This window comes from Notechis scutatus, chromosome 1 (assembly GCF_049901735.1).
Source record: "Notechis scutatus isolate UNSWTSFEM ecotype Mainland chromosome 1, rNotScu1.2, whole genome shotgun sequence".
NCBI lineage: Eukaryota > Metazoa > Chordata > Lepidosauria > Squamata > Elapidae > Notechis > Notechis scutatus.
The window spans coordinates 149,018,098-149,039,485 of NC_142009.1; the positions used below are offsets into that span (position 1 = coordinate 149,018,098).

At 43.9% G+C, this 21,388-nt stretch overlaps 1 protein-coding gene across 2 annotated transcripts in view; it reads right to left on the bottom strand.

Annotated features, from left to right (window-relative positions):
* Window positions 1-13,171: 13,171 nt before the first annotated feature.
* JAG1 (jagged canonical Notch ligand 1) overlaps window positions 13,172-21,388 on the bottom strand; it is a 58,312-nt gene continuing 50,095 nt past the window's right edge. For both annotated transcript variants that reach the window (XM_026668510.2, XM_087948524.1), the window contains exons 21-26: window positions 21,221-21,334; window positions 19,975-20,084; window positions 19,616-19,852; window positions 18,804-18,935; window positions 18,073-18,223; window positions 13,172-15,955 (exon numbers count right to left, since the gene is read on the bottom strand). In XM_026668510.2, coding sequence (XP_026524295.2) covers window positions 15,498-15,955; window positions 18,073-18,223; window positions 18,804-18,935; window positions 19,616-19,852; window positions 19,975-20,084; window positions 21,221-21,334 — 1,202 coding nt within the window. In that variant the 3' untranslated portion in view covers window positions 13,172-15,497. The remainder of the gene's footprint in view (window positions 15,956-18,072; window positions 18,224-18,803; window positions 18,936-19,615; window positions 19,853-19,974; window positions 20,085-21,220; window positions 21,335-21,388) is intronic.

The following is a 21,388-nucleotide window of genomic DNA, read 5'->3' on the forward strand; positions in this document are numbered from 1 at the left end:
TCCTTAGCTGAAGGGTTCAACACTGAGAAGTGAGCCTGTTCCTCCAGCATGGGGCGATTCCTTGGCTGTCACAGTAGGCCTGGGACAACTCGCCGCAGCCAACTTGACTAGGCCATCTCCCTCTGGCTTCCTCAACATGGGACAACTCGCTGCGTAATAATTCCAGGCAGGATAACTCAACTCAATAAATGTTATCCGTCACTGTTTCTTTGATACTATTTTCATTTTTGTCCATTACCACAAACATGGTAATAATGTCGAAGAAACTGTGGCAGATAACATTTTATCACATTTATCATCTCAATATTATTATCCATTATCTCAGTGGTGGGATTCAAATTTTTTTTACTACCGGTTCTGTGGACGTGGCTTGGTGGGTGTGGCAGGGGAAGGACACTGTAAAATCTCCAGTCAGAGGTGGGATTTGCCGGTTCTCCGAACTACTCGAAATTTCCGCTACTGGTTCTCCAGAACTGGTCAGAACCTGCTGAATACCACCTCTGCATTTGTTAGATATTTGCATACTTGTAATACTGCATTCTGATTGGTCCACCAATGCTGCCTATTGATTGGTTCATCCTGAATACTTGAATACTGTTTGTAATTGGTCCGCCCGACGGCGGGAAGTTTAAGGAGCCGTCATTGGCATGAGCCGTGAGCAGCCGCTATAAAAAGCTGCCGCGGCTCCAGTTTGGTTGAAGTTACTGATAGCAAATAAAGAGCTGAATTCACACTGGTCTCAAGTCAGATCTTTCCCTGCGACAGAACAGCATTATCTCACAAGCAATTCTCCCAGGGTGAGTTGACTGCACGATGAGATGGCCATGACGAATTGGCCATGGCAAGTTGCCCCTTTCCAGTCATGGCAGCCATCTCATAGGGCCGAGTTATTTAGTCTATCTGCTTCTTCTGCTTGTTTATCTGATTGGGCAAAGTTAACATGTTCTAGCTGCTTCTCTGTTTAGCACAGTCCTCTGATGAAACTTAGGAACCATGACTTCTCCATCACAATGCCAGCTCTCTAGAATAATATTCTCCCTTAAGTTCATCCAGTTCCCACCAGGGGTGGTGTTCTACCGGTTTGGCTGAACCGATAGTTCCAAGGATCATCTGGGAGTGAACCGCTTTGCTCCGACGATCAGCTGCTGGGCCTGCCCAGCCGCCCCAGCTCTATACTGACCTTTATTTCCTGGTTTTGAAGCTCAGCTGCTTCACGCAGCACAGCGGATTGCCGCGCGTCAGCTGTTGAACACACAGAATGCAGGATTGCAGGAGAAGGTCAGTATCAAACCCTCTGTGTGTGCGTGTGCGAAGTATGCACACAAAGCGCACCCACCAAGCCACATCCACAGAAACGGTGGCAAAACAAAAGTTGAATCCCACCACTGGCTCCCACCCTGCTTATCTTTAAAAGAGTCTTGAAAGAGTGCTTCTGTACTGGAGACAATATCCAATAACAAAATCTCTCTCTCTCTCTCTCTCTCTCTCTCTCTCTCTCTCTCTCTCTCTCTCTCTCTCTCTCTCTCCCTCTCTCCTCTCCTCCCTCTCCTCTCTCTCTCTCTCTCTCTCTCTCTCTCAAACCTGCTTCTTCTTCCATCCATACCCCCTTTTTGAAAACTAGCCTGAATGGAACAGTGGATTGCAAAACTTCTTTGGCTTTGATGGTCTGGTTCTAGCATGCTGAGATAAGCCTCCCAAGCTGAACTAATCTCATGGACATGATATCCCAGGACCTTCTATTTCTTCCTCTGGGCTTCCTCAGCCGGAGCTAAATGCTATGGCTCAATCAAGAGTAGGCTCGTCCTATTTGTGCTCTGGGGAGAGTTCATTTTTTTCAGCTTCTGCTTAGGAAAGTCTCAAAACTAAGATTGCTTCAAATTTGTTATGATCACAACTGACCCTTGCTTGCCCTTCAGCGTGGAAAGGAAAGCCCACTAAATGAAATAAGCAACTATATGAACTTCCTCCCAGCAATGAGAAACATCATGAAATAAGGGTGAGTCTTGGATTTTTAGCTTACTGGTATTAAAAGAGCCTTTTTTTAAAAAACAAAACAAAACCCACCAAGAATGAAATATAGCTAGCTTCAGTTGACAAAGGAAAACTGCCAGAATTTCTTTAAAATGCCCAAGTGTAAGCAAGCTGATCTGGCAGTCACATCCTTGATTTGCTCTTTACTCCTAATCCTCTGTCTGTGTATATGTATTGTGGCTAACCAGGGGAGGAAGATGAAGCTGAACAGCACAAATCCAGATGACCACTAGATGGCAGCCAAGAGCGGTTTCTGGGTCTGCCATCTAGTGCAGTGGTTGCCAGGGGTGGGATTCAACATTTTTAACAACCAGTTCTGTGGGCGTGGCTGAGGTGGTGGGTGTGACTTGGTGGTCATGTTATTGGCTGGGTGTGGCCAACTCAATATCACTCACATCGAGGCACGCATCTCCTCGCCTGACCTCTCATGACTCTGGGAATGCTGCAACAGCCGTTAGTGTGAAAAATGGTCATAAGTCACTTTTTTCAGTGCCATTGTAACTTTGAATGGTCACTCCACACAAGCAAAGTAGCAGCAAAGGAGGGGGAAAAAAACTCCAGAGAAGTTCCTGAGACAAGAAGTCTAGGCCTGCCAAGAATGTAATAAGGGTTAATGGAGAGGCAGTTTCTGTAAGCAACCCCAGAATGTTTCCTTCCTGCCTTCCTTACAGGATTAGGCCAGTAATTTCTTCTAACAACCGGTTCTCCAAACTGCTTAGAATGTTAACAACCGGTTCTAGTGAATAGGTGTGAACCTGTAGAATCCCACTCGTGGTGGTCGCCAACCAGTGGGCCGGGGACCACTGGTGGTTTGCAAGAAAATTTTGGTGGTCCACAGAGAAATGTCACCCCCAAAGCACCTCCCAAAGCAATTAATGCAAGCTGTGTGGGAACACAAGGCTGTGCCGCCCACATGGCCTGCGGGAACAAAAGGTAGTATGGGGAGAGGGGAAAGGGTGGAGGGGAGGGGGAACTTGCCCCACCTGGCCACCAGGCTGCTTCTTTCCGCTTGTTTCTTCTTCTGCCTTTGGCTGCACACAAGGAAAGCAGCAAAAGTCTTTCTTTCTCTCCCCCAAACTCCACCAGGAAAGAATCTTTGGGATCCTGCAAGGCATCCTACTCCAAGAGGCTGTGCCAGCAAAGACTCATTTCCGGCGGAGTTTGGGGGAGAGAAAGTAAGACTTCTGCTGCTTCTGCTGCTTTCTTTGTATGAAGCCAAGTCTCTCTCTCTTCCCCTGAGAACGGAGCTGGAGACAGTATCCTGCGATCCCAAATAAAGAATGATCAATCATTAGGAAAACGGGGTGGGGAATCTTTCCTGCAGCCACCATCAGTCAAAATTGATATTTAGTGGTCCGCGGGATTTAAAATGATGAGTTTGGTGGTCCCTGAGGTCCAAAAGGTTGGCGACCCCTGGTCTACTGGTTCCTCTGGATTTTTGCAGCGCAGATACGTAGGGCTAGAGAAGGACACACTGTTTATTTTCAAATGCAGCTTTCCATGTTCTTTATTCAAGGGCCAGAGCTAAGCTGAAACACAGGTTTTGATCTCCCTTGTTAAATTCCAAAACATATTCCTTGATTCTATTTGGCTTGCAGTACAGAAGCATGGCTTCTGATTATCATTTTGTGGACAGGGGTGGGTGGGTGGGTTAATAAGGAGGATTGTCTTACATGAGCATTTGAACAGTGCCCCTGTTATTTTTAGGATTTAATTCAAGATGTCTGGGCCTCACATGCTTTCTCTGTCCTTAGGTTTCTCATAAATGTTCCAATGCGCTGTGCTGTTCTTGAACTATCACCATGTGTGTTCCAAGTTAGAACACCGAGCACAGCTGGAGAGATTTGTTCATTGGCTGCCCCTTGAGCGTTGTGGAGTGTTGGGTAATATATGTCTCCTTTCACTTGGAGAGTTCCTAGCTGCTTTGCCGTTACAGTCCAATCATCCAGTGCTCTTGGGTTGGCTCAGCACCTCAGTGAAATCTGGAAGTAAAGCAGGCATGACATTTGGCTCAAATGTGTGAATCATGCCCACTGAAGTAGGTGAGCTTTGGTTTGGAAACCTTGGGTGTAAATTTTGCAAGAACTACTCAGATGGAAAAGAAACTGGTTGGTTAAGTAACTCCAGAAAGAATTTTTCCCAGGTTTTGGGTGAATCATTATCCAAAGTGCAAACATGTATTATTTTATCCAAGGCCTCCTTCTTACTTAAAAACAAAAACAAAACCCTTTCTAAATATATCTTTTTTTCTATAAGCTGCAACTTGGCAAGAGGCAACACTTGACTGACTGACTGACTGACTGAAATTTACATCTCTGTTCAATTGAACCAGTTAAGCAGCTTGCAAAGTAAGACAGAAAAAGAAACAGCAAGTACTGAAATAATACAAGTAGTCCTTGACTTATGACCAAAATGGAGCCCCAAATTTATGTTGCTAAGCGAGACAGTTGTTAAATGAGGTTGCCCCATTTTACAATCTTTCTTGCCAGAGTTGTTAGGTGCAGTTCACTGCAGTTGTTAAGTTAGCAACATGGCTGTGAAGTGAATCTGGCTGCCCCATGGACTTTGCTTGTCAGAAGGTCACAAAAAGGTGATCACATGACCGCAACCATCCTAAATATGAGTCAGTCGGAGATGTTGTAAGTGTGAAAAACGGTCACAAGTCACTTCTTTCAATGTCGTTGTAACTTCAAACAGTCACTAAATGACCTGTTGTATGTCGAGAAACACCAATGGGTTATAATCCATTTGCTTTGCCTGACTTCCCAAGAAAAATACCTTATAGTAACAATATAATGCAATTCTGAAGAACTTTGGCCCAGCCATGTCTTCACTGCCTTCCTAAAAACTAACAGTTGGGAGGCCAGTGTACTCCCAAGGCCACAGGTAAGGGCCCCTTACCGAGACTGCTTATATCTGCAATCCCACTTGCTGGGTTTTGTAGTAAGTGGGGATTCTCAACGTGGCCTACCTATTAGCATATACTGTGTACAACCTGCTAGCTAGTGCTGCTCCTGTAATACCAATGTTACATGACAATAACTGGGTGACCCCAGGGGTGGGATTCAACCGGCATTACTACCGGTTCGGTATTTGTGTTTTGCTGTGCACGCGTGTACTACACCATTAGCTGAGCCACCGGGACAGCTGATAAGCGCTGCGTGTGGGTGCACGGCGTTTCCAAAAGCACTTTTTTACTGCTTTTTCCGCCTCAACTGTGCCACGCAAAGCAGCTGAGGTTGAAAAAGCAAGAAATAAAGGACAGGTAAAAGCCTGGGCAGGCAAGTGGGTCAAACAGCAACAAACACAGAACCGATTTAGTGTCTGCTGCTCTTCAGAGCTACTGGTTCTATAGAGCCGGGCAGAACAGGTCGCATCCCACCCCTGGCTGACCTAGTAGTAAACAGGCAGCCATATTCTGCAACAGTTGGTCTTCAAGCGTAGCTCCATGTTCAACACATTGCGGTAGACAAAGAAAGGTTACGACTGGCATGCCAGTCAAAGCTGGGCAAAGAATTTTACTCCTCTTCAATCAGGAGCCAAAAGTTTAAGTCAGGGGTCTTCAAACTTGACAGCTTTAAGACTTATGGACTTCAACTCCTAGAATTCCTCCTGCAGTCATGTTAGCTCAGGAATTCTGGGAGTTGAAGTCCACAAGTCTTAAAGTTGCCAGGGTTGGAGACCCCTGCCCTATGTAGTGAATTGCAACTACCTCTAGACTTTGGACCTGCTTGTTCAGGGAAAGCACAGCTCCATCAAGAACCAAGTTGGGACCACTATGGATTCAGTCATTCTATATTGTTTGACTTGTGTCTGATCCTTGAGTCTGTTTGATTCTGTCCAGCTCCTAACAGCCTCCAAACATCGGAATAAGACTTCTACGTATCAGCCCCATTAGGTAGACCAGACCAGAAAACCATCTTCGCAGAAAAATACTCCATTAAGATAGGCTAAATTAACAGAATCTTGCAAGGCTGGTTGTACTTTACTTCCCTTTCCTCATATTCCACTGAATCAAGGATGAGACTGATGCTTCCAAATACTACCTTACTCCTTAGGAGTTAATGCGTATTTCAGCCCTTTTGGCTTATGAAAAGGTTCTTATATATTTCTGTCAACCTCATCTCTCTTGCTCTTGTCCTTGACAAGACAAGGGGTGTCCTTGACCCCCCCACCCCAGGCCACGGTCCACTACCGGGCCTTGGCCGATTCGGAACCACTCATACAAGCGGTGGGTACTCGTGTGTGAAGTTCCACTCACATGCCGACTGCTCACACAAATGGAGCTGAGTGCACATACGCATCTGCTACTCTCACAGAATCATCTCCTCCCCCCAAGTGGTTGGATTCAAAAAGTTTTACCATCGGTTTGGTGGGCATGGCTTGGTGGGCACACTTTACATGCGTGCACACACTTTGCGGTGCTTGTGCATGCCAAACGCACACTTTGCGCAGGCACAGAGGCATTTGCGCAGGTGTAGAGGTGTTCCAACTCCCCTCCTGCAAGCCTGCACTCTCCTGGTTGCTTCAGCAGCTGCTGCCTGGCGCTCTGCTGTGCCATGCCAAGCAGCTGGCTTCAAAAGCAGAGGGTAAAGGTGAGTATGGCAGCCCAGGCAGGTGGGTGGGCCCACAGCAGAATGGCAGACAGAATCAGTTCAGTCTCCACTGCTCATCACCGCTACCAGCTCGGCAGAACCGGGCCAAACTGGTAGAATACCACCACTGCCTCCCCGCCCCCCGGTGCTGGACCGCCAAGCCAGAAAGATTGGGGACTGCTGCTCTACACTGTCACATCACCTGTCCCAAAGGTCCATTTCAAAAGACAACTGGGTTTTCTGAGTTTGTTCCCTGAAACCGTTTCGCTTCTCATCCAAGAAGTTCCTTCAGTTTTCTTCAGAACTGAAGAAGCTTCTTGGGTGAGAAGCAGGGGTGGGATTAAAATTTTTAACAACCGGTTCTGTGGGCGTGGCTTAGGTGGTGGGCATGACTTGGTGGTCATGTTATTGGCTGGGCATGGCCAACTCAACATCACTCACATCGAGGCACGCATCTTCTCACCTGGCCTCTCATGACTGTGGGGACGCTGCAACAGTCGTAAGTGTGAAAAATGGTCATAAGTCACTTTTTTCAGTGCCATTGTAACTTTGAATGGTCACTCCACACAAGCAAAGTACCAGCAAAGGAGGGGAAAAAACTCCAGAGAAGTTCCTGAGACAGGAAGTCTAGTCTTGCCAAGAATGTAATAAGGGTTAATGGAGAGGCAGTTTCTGTAAGCAACACCAGAATGTTTCCTTCCTGCCTTCCTTACAGGATTAGGCCAGTAATTTCTTCTAAAAACCGGTTCTCCAAACTGCTTAGAATGTGAACAACTGGTTCTAGCGAATAGGTGCGAACTGGTAGAATCCCACCCCTGGTGAAAAGTGAAACTTTTTCAAGGAACAAACCAAGAAAACCCAGTTGCCTTTTGAAAGGGACCTTGGGGACAACCAAAGCTCATCACTTACTGATGATGCTGTTCTGACAGATGATTTTTGCCTCAGTGCCTTCATGTAGATGTTAAACAAATGGGAGAGAAGGACAAGATGCAAGGTCAACGTATTGGATTGCCTCTGCACATATAATTACCACCTGAATTGCCCCTGAGGAAGGAGCAGAATCACTGTAAAAAGGGCCCCCTTTGTTCCAACTTTCAAACCTTGCAGGTGATTCAGAAGGATACCATAGTCCACGGGTCACCAACCTTTTGGACCTCAGGGACCACCAAACTCATAATTTTAAATCCCATGGACCTCTAATATGAATTTTGACTGACGGTGGCTTGCTGACGTTGGTGGGAGAGAGAGAGAGAGAAGTGGAGGGAGGGAGGGAGGGAGAGAGAGAGAGACACTTTTGGCTTCATGCAAGGAAAGCAGCAGAAGCAGCAGAAATCTTTCTTTCCCCCAAACTCCGCCAGAAATGAGTCTGCTGGCGCAGCCTCTTGGAGCAGGATGCCTTGCAGGGTCCCAAAGACTCTTTTCTGCTGGAGTTTGGGGGAGAGAAAGAAAGACTTTTGCTGCTTTCCTTGCGTGCAGCCAAAAGCAGACGAAGAAACAAGTGGAAAGAAGCAGCCCGGTGGCCAGGCCAGGTGTTTGGGGCAAGTGGGGAAAGTTCCCCCCCCCCTCCGCCCTTTCCCCCACTCCTCACTACTTTGTGCTATTCACAACGCAAGCGACGCAAGCCTTGTGTTCCCGCGGGCCATGTGGGCGGCACAGCCTTGTGTTCCCATGCAGCCTGGATTAATTGCTTTGGGGGGTGCTTTGGGGATGACATTTCTCTGTGGACCACCACAATTTGACCACTGCCATAGTCAATGGTATCACAAATCACTGAGGGATGCCAACGAATAAAAAAGATCATGGAACCCATTGAAAAGATGCCCATGAGAGAAACTCATGAAGATTCTATCCTATGCCCAGGACTAAACCCTGAATAAAAAGTATCTAAATGGCCCACTTCCTTCAGGACCTCTTATAACCTGCCATAAAACCAAACCAAACTTCTCTGCAAATGAAGACAGGTGGCCTGTCTCAGTAAGCATTTTGTAGAGAGATGTTGATAAAGTTTGTTGAACCTGTGCTCAGAAGTGGCCTCTGGATTCTGTCAGCATCTCAACAGCCTACCTCAAAAGAAGACACAAATTCTACAAGTTATACTTTTAATGGATAGATGTTCCTCTTTTCCTTACTCATCCTCATGAACCTTTATAGATCTCTGGACTATTCTCTACAAGCGTCAAAACATTTATTTCTCTGACCTCCAAGGAACAGAGCTGGAGGAAGGAGAAATCCAAGAGAATGTGAGGAACTTTATCCTTTACCCTCCTTTTCTATTAACCTAAGACGCTGATGAAGAACCTGCTGAGGCACAAGAGCTTGAGGGCTAAAAAAAAACCAGGTCTGATTAAATCCTAACTTTCAAATGGATTCACATATTGATTTGAACATCTGATCTGATTTGTAAAGTCAATGCTTGCTGAACTGATTCAGACAGAATCGCCAAATCTGAACTGACTTGATTGGATAATTCACTCTATAAAAGTGCCCAGGTCAAGCATGGAACATATCTAAGTTGGCCTAAATCAGTCCAAATAATTTGAATACATTCTGTTTGATTTAACTGATCGATAGGAATGTGGAAAATATGTCATACATGGATCAGAGAGGTAAAGTTAAAGGTTTCCCCATTTGAATCATATCTGAGTCTAGGGTTGGTGCACGTCTCTGTTTCTTAGCTAAGAGAGCCAGCGATGTCCGAAGATATTTCCATGGTCACGTGGCCAGGATGACTATATACCAAGATGCACGGAATGCTGTTACCTTCCCATTGAAGTGGTACCTATTTATCTACTCTCATTTGCATGCTTTCAAACTGCTAGGTGGGCAGGAGCTGGGGCAAGTAAGAGGAGCTCACCCCATTGTACAGTGCTCGGGTCTCAAACCTGGGCTGTCAGCTTTCCAACTGGCAAACTCAACATCTTGAGTCAGTGAGTCATTGCACTCCCATTGATCGGATAGTGTTAGTTAATTGTGCACGGAAGTAAAACAGGTTTGCTTTTTTCCATGCATGGACCTAAAATGTGTTTGTTCTGCCAGAGAAGTTATGAGATAGAATACAGTGGGGAATAGAAAGGCCAGTCACATGGAGCAAGGTAGGATGGATAGGTCAGATGCTGTTGGGTAGTAGCAGGGAAGGTACAGAAAATTGGGTGGTGGGATGGCATATAAGACACCTAGAGAAGGTGAAAGGGAAGGGTAGCAATATTGGAAACTAATCCAAATTTTGTTTTGGCTAGATTCCAACCCACCCAGAATAGCTCAGCCAAAACAAAATTGGAATCATTTTAGTTTGACCACAGTCTGCTTCATGTGTGCATGGGGCCAAATTTTATTCATTCTACAAACCTGTTTGTTATTTTGATTTGTTGAATCCAAAGCTCTAAATGGAGCTGGAATGTTGAATACACATCCATACCTATAGCCTTCTATAGTAACCCTAAGGCTATTAAATAAGTAATAAAAACAGAGCATAATATCTGAAGTGTATAGGGTGGAAATAAATAATGCATGAGAATTAATGAGCTTCCTAGGAAATGGTGAAACAATGAGAGGGAATAATAGATGAATGGATGATGTGGGCCTAGGACAACTTGCTGGGCCAACTTGGCACAGTCAACTCACCATGGCCAACTTGTCAGATACGTTTATTATTGGTGACCACTTTCTCGTTGAAATTATTGTAACTCTTGTATTTCTGGATTGACTTTCTTATTTTATTATTACTGGCCGTGGTTCCGTCAACATTAATTTAACTTTTGTATTTGTTGAATTGTCCCATGAAGAGTTGGCCATGGTGAATTGACTGTGGCAAATTGGCTGTAGAGAGTTGTCCTAGACCCCATTACCTATCCATCTATTATTCCCTCTCAATGTTTTACCATTTCCTAGGAAGCCATAGCGAGTTGTCCCATGGCAAGTTTGGATGTGGCAAATTGGCTTTGGCCAATAATTAAAAATCTAAGGATGCTTTATAGTAGATGAAAGATAGCAACGATCTTTGCAAAACTGTACAGAGAAGCAAAAATGCAATGGAATGCAGAAGAGAAATGAATTTCCCTCTCAAGAAATTAAACATGTGATTTCATTTCAGGGCTTTGAACCAGATTTAGCAAGGGAAAAAAATTTTTTTTAGCAAGGAAAGATACACATCAGAATCCTTAATGCATCATGGATGAAGCTTGCCGTCCTTGGGGCAAAGATAAAGAAATCTGCAATAAAAATGGTTCTTTTTTGACTCTGACACATTGCTTTACATCATGAAGCCGGAGCAGCAACTAAGAGAGATATGGTAGTAGCAATCCAGTTGAGTTGCATTACAACGGGGACCTATTCTAATGAAATATGATGCATATAAACTTAAGCTGCTGTTTCTGGTCTTAACTGCTGCATCTTCCTTATTTCCTTGCACTCAGAATGCAAGAGTGTCCACCCCCACTAGGAAATCGTATCAATGAGATACAAGCATCATCTCCAGGTAAGGAGAATGTGCTGTTCTTTCCTTGTCCACAAACGTTTCTCCACTTATCCTGAGGACTTCCCTGGTCCCTTGGTAAGACACCATCACCATATTGTTTTGCACAACGAGCCTGTATTTTAAAAAGATTGCAGCTCATGGTTAAAAAACCACAAAGTTTTATCAGAACGACACATAAGTGCAAAAAGTTGCTGGAGGATTCTAACCGAAGGAACTTTATCCATCACCCTCCCCCCTGGCCAAAGGCTCAGGGTGGTTGAAAAATTTCCCATTCTTAGTGGATCTTCATGATGATTAATTGCAGTGATCTGGTAGTTTTGTGCCCCAAATTATAAACAACAGAGGAGATCCATCATCCTGTCTCCAATATCTTTCCGAAGGTTAAATTCATTCCCCCCACCCCCATGTGCTGCTCCTCCTCCAAAGTGCTGGAACTTCTGCTTCAAGAATTCTAATTCATATAGTCCCAGCACGGCTAGAAGACAATGGATTGGGAAAAGTCCGCCAAATTGGTCAGGTCACTTTCTCCTCCGTAGCATCAATGCCTATTTTGATGGAGAAAAGAATATGCCCAGGGCCTGTAGCATTCCTGTTTTTGCTCAGGGAATCCATTTGAAGTGGCAGGGGAGAAAGAGACGTCCCATCATGCAAAGGCACAAACCTCCAGTGTAGATGAGCTACTAGTAGACCTGTCCCACCTTGTAGAACAGGGCCCGCGCGGATGATTTTTGGAAAAAGCTCCAGGTGACCGGCCCAGTTTTCTCAAAAAGATGAGCTTTTCGGGTAGAGTTTTTCCGGGGTTTTGGAAAGCCACGGGGCTTCCAGAGGTAGATCCTCATTCACGGGCGCAGCTAATCCAGCTTATGCCAGTGTGGAAAAAAGGGTGGGAATGTGTAGACCCTTCACAGGTATCCCTCACCATCATTTTATTGTTTTTGTGAAATAGGGTGGAACGGCGGGGGCACAAGCCATTGCTTCAATATTCACTGAAAAAAAGATTTCATAGAAAGAGATTTTCACCATTAACCTCTTAGCTTTTCACTAGCTGGTTCTCTTCAGGTGTGTTAACTGGGAATCCTGGGAGTTGTAACCCCAGCATAAATGGGAAGTGCCAGGTTGGAGAAGGCTGATCTCTTGACTGATTTTTATCAAAAACCTAATTGCATAACGCTAAGAAGTAAAGATAATGGTGGTTGGTTTAGGTAGATAGCAGCAAGCAATATTCAGGAAGTTCAAAGTGTTTGCTCATGGGGAAATTAAAATTGCTCTTGCCTAAGTCGTTTTGCAACACAGGGCAGGCTTCTTGTTAATCTCACAAACCAGCCCTCTTGGCTTCGGGCATTTTTTTTCAACATGGCTTAACTTTGTTGGAGGTTGAACAACCTTTTTAGTTGTTTAGAACCACATCAGCTTTTAGTAACCACAGCTGGTGTTGTTTGATAGATCAGGCAGGGAAACCAGCCATCTTCTCTTTGTAGTCCAATAGAAACCAACATCTTAAAAATAATTTGTTTTATTAGTTTCTCCCTTGTCAGTCCCTTTCTTGCCCTGGTGTCCGGCAAGATAAAAATGGAGTTCCAGTTCCACAAAGGCTGGAGTTGCAAGCCCAGTGCAAACTCACAAAAAGCATTGGTAAAAGCAACGCAAATACTCTCTTATTGAATCGTTCAATGGGAATGTGTCAAGACTCATGAAGCCAAATAGGTCCAGTCGCAGTTCAAATATCCTGTCTGTCCCACCATGAGCTCCATGATGGAAGAAATCTCCAAATCATCATGTGGAAAGGAGTAGGGTCAAATATTAGGAAAATATGGCCACTCTGCAGATCTTGGGTCTTCAGTCCAAGACTGGTGGTAGCAGTCAGGGAACATACAGAAGAAACTTGGAAAGTTCATGTTGAGAAAAACACATTTAATATGCCCCAGGGGTGTAGTCCCCGCTGGCTTGAGTTGAACTATTCCATAATCAACCAGATTAACACACACAATTGCTGAAACCTGGTATAAGGCAGACCGCATAAATCCACTTATTGGAAACACTGACTGGATTCACAAATCACATTAAGTTATAATTTGCTTAATCATGATTTAATAAATGATAATTTGCTAGGTTCACATAACACGCAAAAGCAAACACACCATATTATGGCTTCATATGCTGTCTGAACCCAGCCAAATCTCACGTGTGAGTTGCACCCTCATAAAACTCATGAACAAAGAGAACACCATTGTGCAGCTTTACATTTTATTGTTCAGCTCTGTGAGATTGAAGGACAATCCTTCCTAATTGGTCGAACCCCAATTACACTAAATTACAATTTCCAAGATAGGACTGTAGTGAAATGACCCCATTCCCACAACAGTGGCAGTGGCAGCACATGACCAATTGAGTCCCGTTTCTTCCAACAAAGGAAGCCAGGATCTAGTGCAATTACATATACGTAGTGAAGACATAGTTGGATTGTGTATCTGTGGAGACCCAAATGCCATCTTGGCTTACTGATGGGTCTATACCCTTTTAAATGGAGTACAAGCTTCTACTCTGTAGGTAGCATCAACCTGGCCAATTTTTGAGTTGTATTCCAACACGTAGATGGCATTGAGTTGGGAAAGGATCTTGTTGATGCTAATGCTATGAAAAATATCTTTGCCAGACACTGAAGTCAGCAGCTCAATGAAGCTCATTTTTCACAGTTTTATGCAAAACAAAATTTAATAAATATTTTTCAAGATTTATTGCCAGGAATAACACATCGAGAGATGTATTTTCATATTCCATGTTAACACTAATATTATCATACAAGTTATCTCTATGATCCAAGTGGTCAATGTTTGAATCCTTTTTTTAAAAATTATTATTTGATCATCCAACTTTTGTAATAGCACTTTGATTTCCTTATTTAAGGCGGGCAGTGGAACCTATGCAAATTTACACAGTGATCTTACTGGACATTCTACTGTTCAAGTATTCAACGACTAGCTTATTAGAATACTTTCTACATACAGTAGATTACAAACAAAAATAAAATCTATAGGTGGTTCAGTTTTATACTATTTTTGGTGGTGGTGGGGGAAATCAAGAGTTTACAAAGTAAGATTTTGGTGCTTCCAACTTCACACACTAATTCAGTATTTTTTTTAATAACATGCAACCACTCACAAACTCTCACGTTTCATCTACAGAAGTTATAGCTCCTTTGTGTTCCCTTAAGCTGCTCTGAAGCAGGTGATCTGCCTGTCATCCTTTCCTTCCCTCCCACCCCATCTTTAAAGCAGCCAGAAAAAAGAGAGAGAGAGAGAGAGAAAAAACCTAGATCTAACTGCCTTGGCTGGTATTTTACAAAAAAATATGAATGTGATACTATGGAAGATGTTTCCAAAGGAATAAAAGAGACACATGTGACATCATACAAAAAAGTCAGCATCGAAGGCTAGAAAGCCCTTCCTATTGTTAAAAATTAAAAATAAGACAAAACAAAATTCAGAACATTTAAATTTTGGCATGTAGTCAACATGTAACAACGAAAAAAAAGGTAAAAAAGTAAAGAAGCCATAAGCATACAATGCTATGAAAAACCTTCAGCTCTAAACACATACATATAAATAAAAAAAGGAATGATATTTAAGGCTCTTGATTATTAAGTTAATAAATCAAATATACACAGTGATTAATAAAAAAGAATTATTTACATAACTATACAAACTTCTACTTTTGACACATTTTCCTCTCAATTCTTCATTATTATTTTTTTACCAGCAACTGCTGACATGAATCTTCCTGGTCCCTCCCTTCCCCTAAACAAAACAACAACAAAAAAATTACAATAAAAAAATAAATAATAAACTTTTCTTTGATAGTTGCTGTGGTTCTGAGCTGCAAAGGCACTTTCAAATACAGAACTAGTTGCATGTCACCATAAAACCCAATATACAAAAGAACTCTAATTCAATAAATAAATAAAAACGTATTTTTTGTTCTAAGACTACAGATTGCGACGTCTCAAGAGAGAAGGAAGGAGGAAAAAAAAAACCTCAGACCCACCAATGTGTATATATTTCTTTCCTGCTCGAGGGAAGAAAAAAAAAAAAGCAAAATAAAATCCTAGCGATTCCTTATGAAATCTTTCTGGGATGCGTCGGCTGTTGCTGAATTGACAGAGGGGGCACTTTTTGACTAGTTTTGCATAGATGTGAAATGCAGCACTTGGTAATCCAGCCAACCACAGCAACTATCACTGCCAGTGTAAGCCAGCTTGTCAAAACTTTAAATTAACACAGGGATATTAAGCAAATAATAGCCTTAGACTCAAAATATTACACAACCGTTTTAAGAACTACAAGCTCCGAGTTGCCTTAGATTGATAGGTAAAGGCCCTGCACAGCAGCACCTGCTGTCTGCTATACGATATATTCCATTCGGTTTAGACTCTGTGCGCTTTCCAAGTCCCGGTTGTCTTGTTTGTTTGTCCAATTGGGGTGTTTTGTAGGCGTGCCGTTGGGCGGCTTTTCATCTCTGTCTACTAGCGTGTAGGTTGCCTGCTTGGCAAATCGGGTTTTCTGCTGGTGCTTGTCCATGTCGTCCTCTTCCACCTCTGAATTGTGTGTCCTTATTTTGGCAATTTTGGAGTTCTTGTTCTCATAGTCTTTGATCGGCACAGCGTTGGCCCCATGCTTCTCTATGGGGTTCTTGATTTGGTTCAGTTGCTCCCGCACGTTGTTGGTGGTGTTGTCTTCCGAGGCGGTATGTGTATGAGTGCTCTGCTTTCGCCGCTTCCTGATGCACCAGTAGAAGGCAGTGACCAGGCAACAGATCCAAGCCACAGTTAAAATGGAGCTGAGTAACGGAACCAAGAAACCTGGAAAGCAATTAGGGTTTACCGTTAGTGCTTCAACAAGTGGGGGTGCTCCTTCCTTGAACAACAGACCTCATACCAACCTACCTCAACCTGGTACTTCATAATGTCGAGTTTGATCCTGGTGCCTGGGGAATTGGATGATTGACTTCCAACATACTGGGGGGGGGGGGGAGTGGGGGAAACATCATGGTGGAAAAAGTATTCCCATGCTAATAAAGCCCTTAACTTTTTTAACTTTAAAAAATATTTGTAAAAGATGCAGACTAGGATGTTACACAAGTTTTATAAACACTAACGCTGTGATCAAGGAAGGCTTCCTTTTTCTTATGTTAAGAGTCAGGACTGTGCCATGGGGGAGCGTTGACCTACAGGAACTAGAATTGGCTCACAGGATTTGGGTCCAGACTGCTTCACTTAAGAGAAAAGCTACCAAAATCAATGGAATCCAGACTAATTATGTCTAGCCTGTCTCACAGATTTATAAAGGCGTGACTTAAGTATTACTAAGCCTGCATGTAATCCTTGCTATCGGATATTGATCTTCCTACTTAAGGGTTATCGACGTAGCCTAATTAACATTCTAAGAAGAGCTCTGGTTTCCTTTTATTTCCTTCTTGTAATGCTAGTGCGGCAATAGGTTGAGGTCATTCATACATGCTATCGGGTCTGGTTACTTACTGTATCACCCACAAAATCTACCTGGCTAACTTGATCCTGTAGTGTTGCCAGGCTCGAGGTTCCTTTGATTAAACAATGTCTTAGACATTTAGGATCTTGGAGCATCTGTCCTCTAGAACAGTGATCCCCAACCTTTTTGACGCCGCGGCCCGGTACCGCATCAGCTGGCGCGACGCATCAGCTGGGCGCCGCCATCTTTTTCGATGAAAAGTCTTCCGGTGACCTCACCGGAAGCACGTTTTCATCAAAAAGATGGCAGCAGCGCTCGTGAGCTTTTCCGGGTAGAAATGGCTTTCTACCCGAAAAGCTCACCGAAGTGCTGGCACCATCTTTTTGATGAAACGTGCTTCCGTGAGCTTTCTACCCGGAAAAGCTCACCGGAAGCACTTTTTCATGAAAAAGATGGTGGCGCCCAGCAAGCCAGCGGCCCGGTAGGAGTTGTTCCGCGGCCCGGTACCGGTCCACGGACCAGTGGTTGGGGACCCCTGCTCTAGAACTAGGTCCCTGCCCCCCAAGATCTAGATGGCCTCCACATTGCTGTCATTTAGAAGAGCCATGAAGACTTGGCTCTTCACTCAGGCTTTCAGGGAAAGGGGGAACCCTCACTTCATTGCTTCATGTTGCATACAAATGTAATATTATTATTCAATTCCCCCTTCCGCCATTCAAGACCAGTATCTTACTCATTCAATAATAGGCCATTTACAGATACTGAAGAACAGGACAATGTTTAGTAAGTGTCAGTATCTGAGCACAAGAGGATTTTATATCTATGGTCCTCATAAGGGCAGTTCAACTTTGAGTTCTACCTAAGAACAATTTTTTATTGGATCAAGCCACAGAGGATTCCTCTCCTGTGAGTTAGAAACAGGGGCATTCACAAGGGGAATAAAGCAAAATTTAAAAAGTTCGACTGTTATTGTGCAATGAATATCAAGAGACAGGGAAATCGGGAGATTCAGGCAGTTCAAATGAGTATAAAGATGTATTGTAAGCTTTACAAGAATCGGACCAATTAGCAGTCAAGGGAAATTAGCGGGAGGTAAGAAAGGAATTCAAGGCGGGCTGGATGGATCTTTTGTGGGCATGCAGGGACTCATGACTGATGACACGTTTGACCCCTCCCTCAGGCTCAGCCTGGTCATCTCCTACAATCAAAGCCTCACCAATGGATATAAAAGGGAGTGGAGCACTGGTTGTGTGGCTGGCAGCTTGCCTTTTCTGACCTCCACACCCAAAGACGCCTCTGGGTACAAACTGAATGAAATAATTTAAAGCCGTGTATTAGAACAACTATTATATTTGGAAACACTGTTATCTTACAAACAGCAAAGGCACCTCTTCTAAAGCAGATTTAAGAGAGACTGGTTTGTCTTCTTAGTTTAAGGAGAAAACTAAAGAGGGAAAAAAAAATCCATCCATCTCTTGAAATGGTTTACCTGTTTTGCTCTTAATTGGCCGCCTCTGGACTCGGACTTCTGCAACAGCTGCAATAAGCGTGCTATTCCCATCACGTTTGCTGACCAGATCGATAATTTTATCAGTTATTTCCTTGACTGGATTATTTTCCTCATGGATATCTTCAGCAGACTGAAGGGAGAACAATACAGCTATATTTTAGGGAAGGCAGAGTTTAAAAAAATCAGCTGCTACTTGAAATAAGACAAAGGCTTTCGAGGACAGTATGGAACTCGGGGTAACCCAATGTGGGAAGCTTTCGTTTGAATCAATTCAGTACAGGCACTGATTCCGCTAATTCAGCAAAAAAGAGAGACTTATTAATTACATGCAATTAAAGTCACCCGCCTACTTTTCAAAACCCTTCAACACATCCAAACGCATTGCCAAATTTACAATGCCCACCGTGTTTCTGTTATTAACTCAGATTACAACATCCCATTATCAAGCTTCCAAGGTGGCTAACACAAACCCGCTCCTCCGTAAAGAAATTGATCCAAGAAAACAACATGGAAGAAGGAAAAAAACAAAAGCCAGAGAGCCTGATTTTCTCCCCCCTGTTGGAATGAATACCATCCAACCCAGTGGAAAACAGCGAGAGGAAGCGCCCTCCCTTCGTCCTTTTCTCTCCCCAGGGGCTGGGGGACAATCTCCTCCAGACATTTCCAAAGCCAGACTAAAGCACCCAGGCCCAATCAAGGGATAGACTTACAATTGCCACGTGAATTTCATTGCTTGCCAAATGCGATGGCTCACAGGTGATGTAGAGAGCATATTCAATGGAGATATTCCTCAAGATATTCAGATTACGCAGCTCGCTGCAGATATGCTCAGTTGTCAGACCCTAATTTTTTTTTGGGGTGGGGAGAGGGGGAGAGGAAACAGCACAGGCAAGAAAGCATGAGAACCTGGACAGCAGAAGATGGATGAATCATTCGTTTTATCCGACTATGGTTGCACAAGACTCCTTGTCTCCATGTTATAACTGGAGCTGTCTATCCTGCATTTGCTATTTAGCAAAGAGGATCATTATAAAACAATCAACCTGAGCTTGCGAAAGTCAACTCAATTCAGAGAGACACTTATTGTAGCTCTCCAATGAGGGAGACTTGCACGAGGAGTGCATTTGCAATTGCAAAAAACAAAACAAAACACCAAACCTAGAGGGTTTTTTCCCCCCTGAAAAAGTAATAAGTGAAATGACTTTGAGGCACTTTGCTGACTTTGACAATAAGGAAAACCAAATTAAAGTCACTGTTGACCGCAGCTTCTTGCTCAGCCCTGCAGGAGTCCTCTCTGCCTAGATTTTGTCTAAGACCTGATGTAAAGATATGATGAGAAAGCCCCATGGAGGAGGACACTCAGGGCCACTAGGGAGAAACCTGAAGCACTACTGTGTGCAGAAGGAATGCTTTCTTTTTAAAATAATAATAATAACAATGGTTCTCTCCGATCGCAGGAGAGACAGGGCTGCTGTTTGTAGGAGTTTCTTGGGTCCTTTTTCCCTGGAATGGGCTAACTTACCGGAGTCATCATCTCTTTGTTGAAGGTGAAGGTAATGTTAGCGCAATGTTCTTGATAGTAAGAATCAGAACTGCAGGTCATTTTCACCGGCTGTTGATTTGATGGCCAGCATTCGCCCACGTTGTCACAGGGTGGGACAAAGCAGTGGTCAGCTTTAACTGGATGACAGGTGTGGCCTGTGGGACATTCACTCTGGCCCTTGGTGTTTATCACACAAGGCTTTGGGCCGCACCACACCTAGAGATAATCGAACAGTTAATTGTTAAGTGGCCCTCTGAAACCGTGTGTGTGTGTGTGTTTGTGTGTGTGTGTGTGTGTAGCAAAGGAACATGTTGGTTCAGAGATCTATAGGGTGGTACCTTAGAACAAGAGATTTTTCCATTCGCACACTGACAGCTGTTGCATTCGTCATCCCACTTTGAACCATCTGGAATAATATGCCCACTGGCAATGCAGGGTCTTCCTGAAACTAAGATTAAAAAAAAAAAAAAAAAGCATTTAAGGGATTCATCCTTTCAGACCCATATTGTGGCCCACCAGCAGCCAGCAGCAGACTCGGACAGTGAGGAGGTTGGGGAGGAGCATGGGCCAGTCCTGGGGAAGGCTCTGAAGAGAGCTCTGCATCAGAGGCAGAGATGGAGCCAGGACCATCTGACAGTTATCAGCTGCCTTCGGAGTCGGACATCAGTGGGGCAGAAGAACAGCTGGAGCCTGTTCCCAGTGTGCGCATGCGCAGAGCTGCCAGAAGAAGGGAACAGCTAAGGAACAAGGGTTGACTCGGGAGTAAAGGCTCAGGTGGACGGTGAATGGCCCCTCCCATAGGGAATAAAGAGGAGTGAAAGGGGAGCAGTGTTTGCAGGAGACAATTAGTTCAATTCATTAAGGTGAAGATCTGTTCCTGTCTTCTTGCCAAGTATTGTCTACTACAGAGTGGCATTTGGAAGATATTGGCCTGGCAACTCTCCAAGCCTGATAAAGGTCTGTAATTGTGAAATCACATGTTGGCCGGGACTTTGCTGGAGAGGAATTCATTTTAAACTAAATAAAAGGGGTTTTATCGGGACAAGGAGTCAGCTTTGTGCTTTTGGGAAGCCTAGCTCAGAACAACCCCCGCCTCAGAATGAGACTTTGGATGAAGTACACAGGAGGAAGGTGGAAGGGAAGACAAGAAAATCATCTACCCAACTTTGCTCCCTGCTAAATGAAATATACTTGCCTATGAGTGGTGCAGTGGTTAGAATGCAGTATTGCAGGCAAACTCTACCCGCAGCCAGCAGTTTGATCCTGACCAGCTCAAGATAGACTCAGCCTTCCATCCTTCTGAGGTTGGTAAAATGAGTATGTCAACTCAGATTGTTGGAGGCAATATACTGATTCTGTAAACCACTTACAGAGGGCTGTAAAGCACTAGGAAGCAGTATATAAGTCTAAGTACTTAGACTTATAACTGATGCAGCCTAATTTTTTTTATTACTCAGCCTAATAACTGATGCAAAAGGAGGAAGAGGGCTTTTAAAACACAAGTGGCACGTCAGCACCTAATTCAGACAATGCATTTTGCTGCAGCTAAGTAGAATTATGCAATTTAAATCAGACATGGCATACCTTCTTGGCATCTGGGACCTCCACGGCCGGGTGGACAAATACAGCGATATCCATTGATTTCATCTATACATGTAGCTCCAAAAGCACAAGGTGAAGACTGACATTCATTGATATCTGGAGGGAAATGGAGGAAGATGCGGAATCTGTGCAATTCATTGGTTTACACAC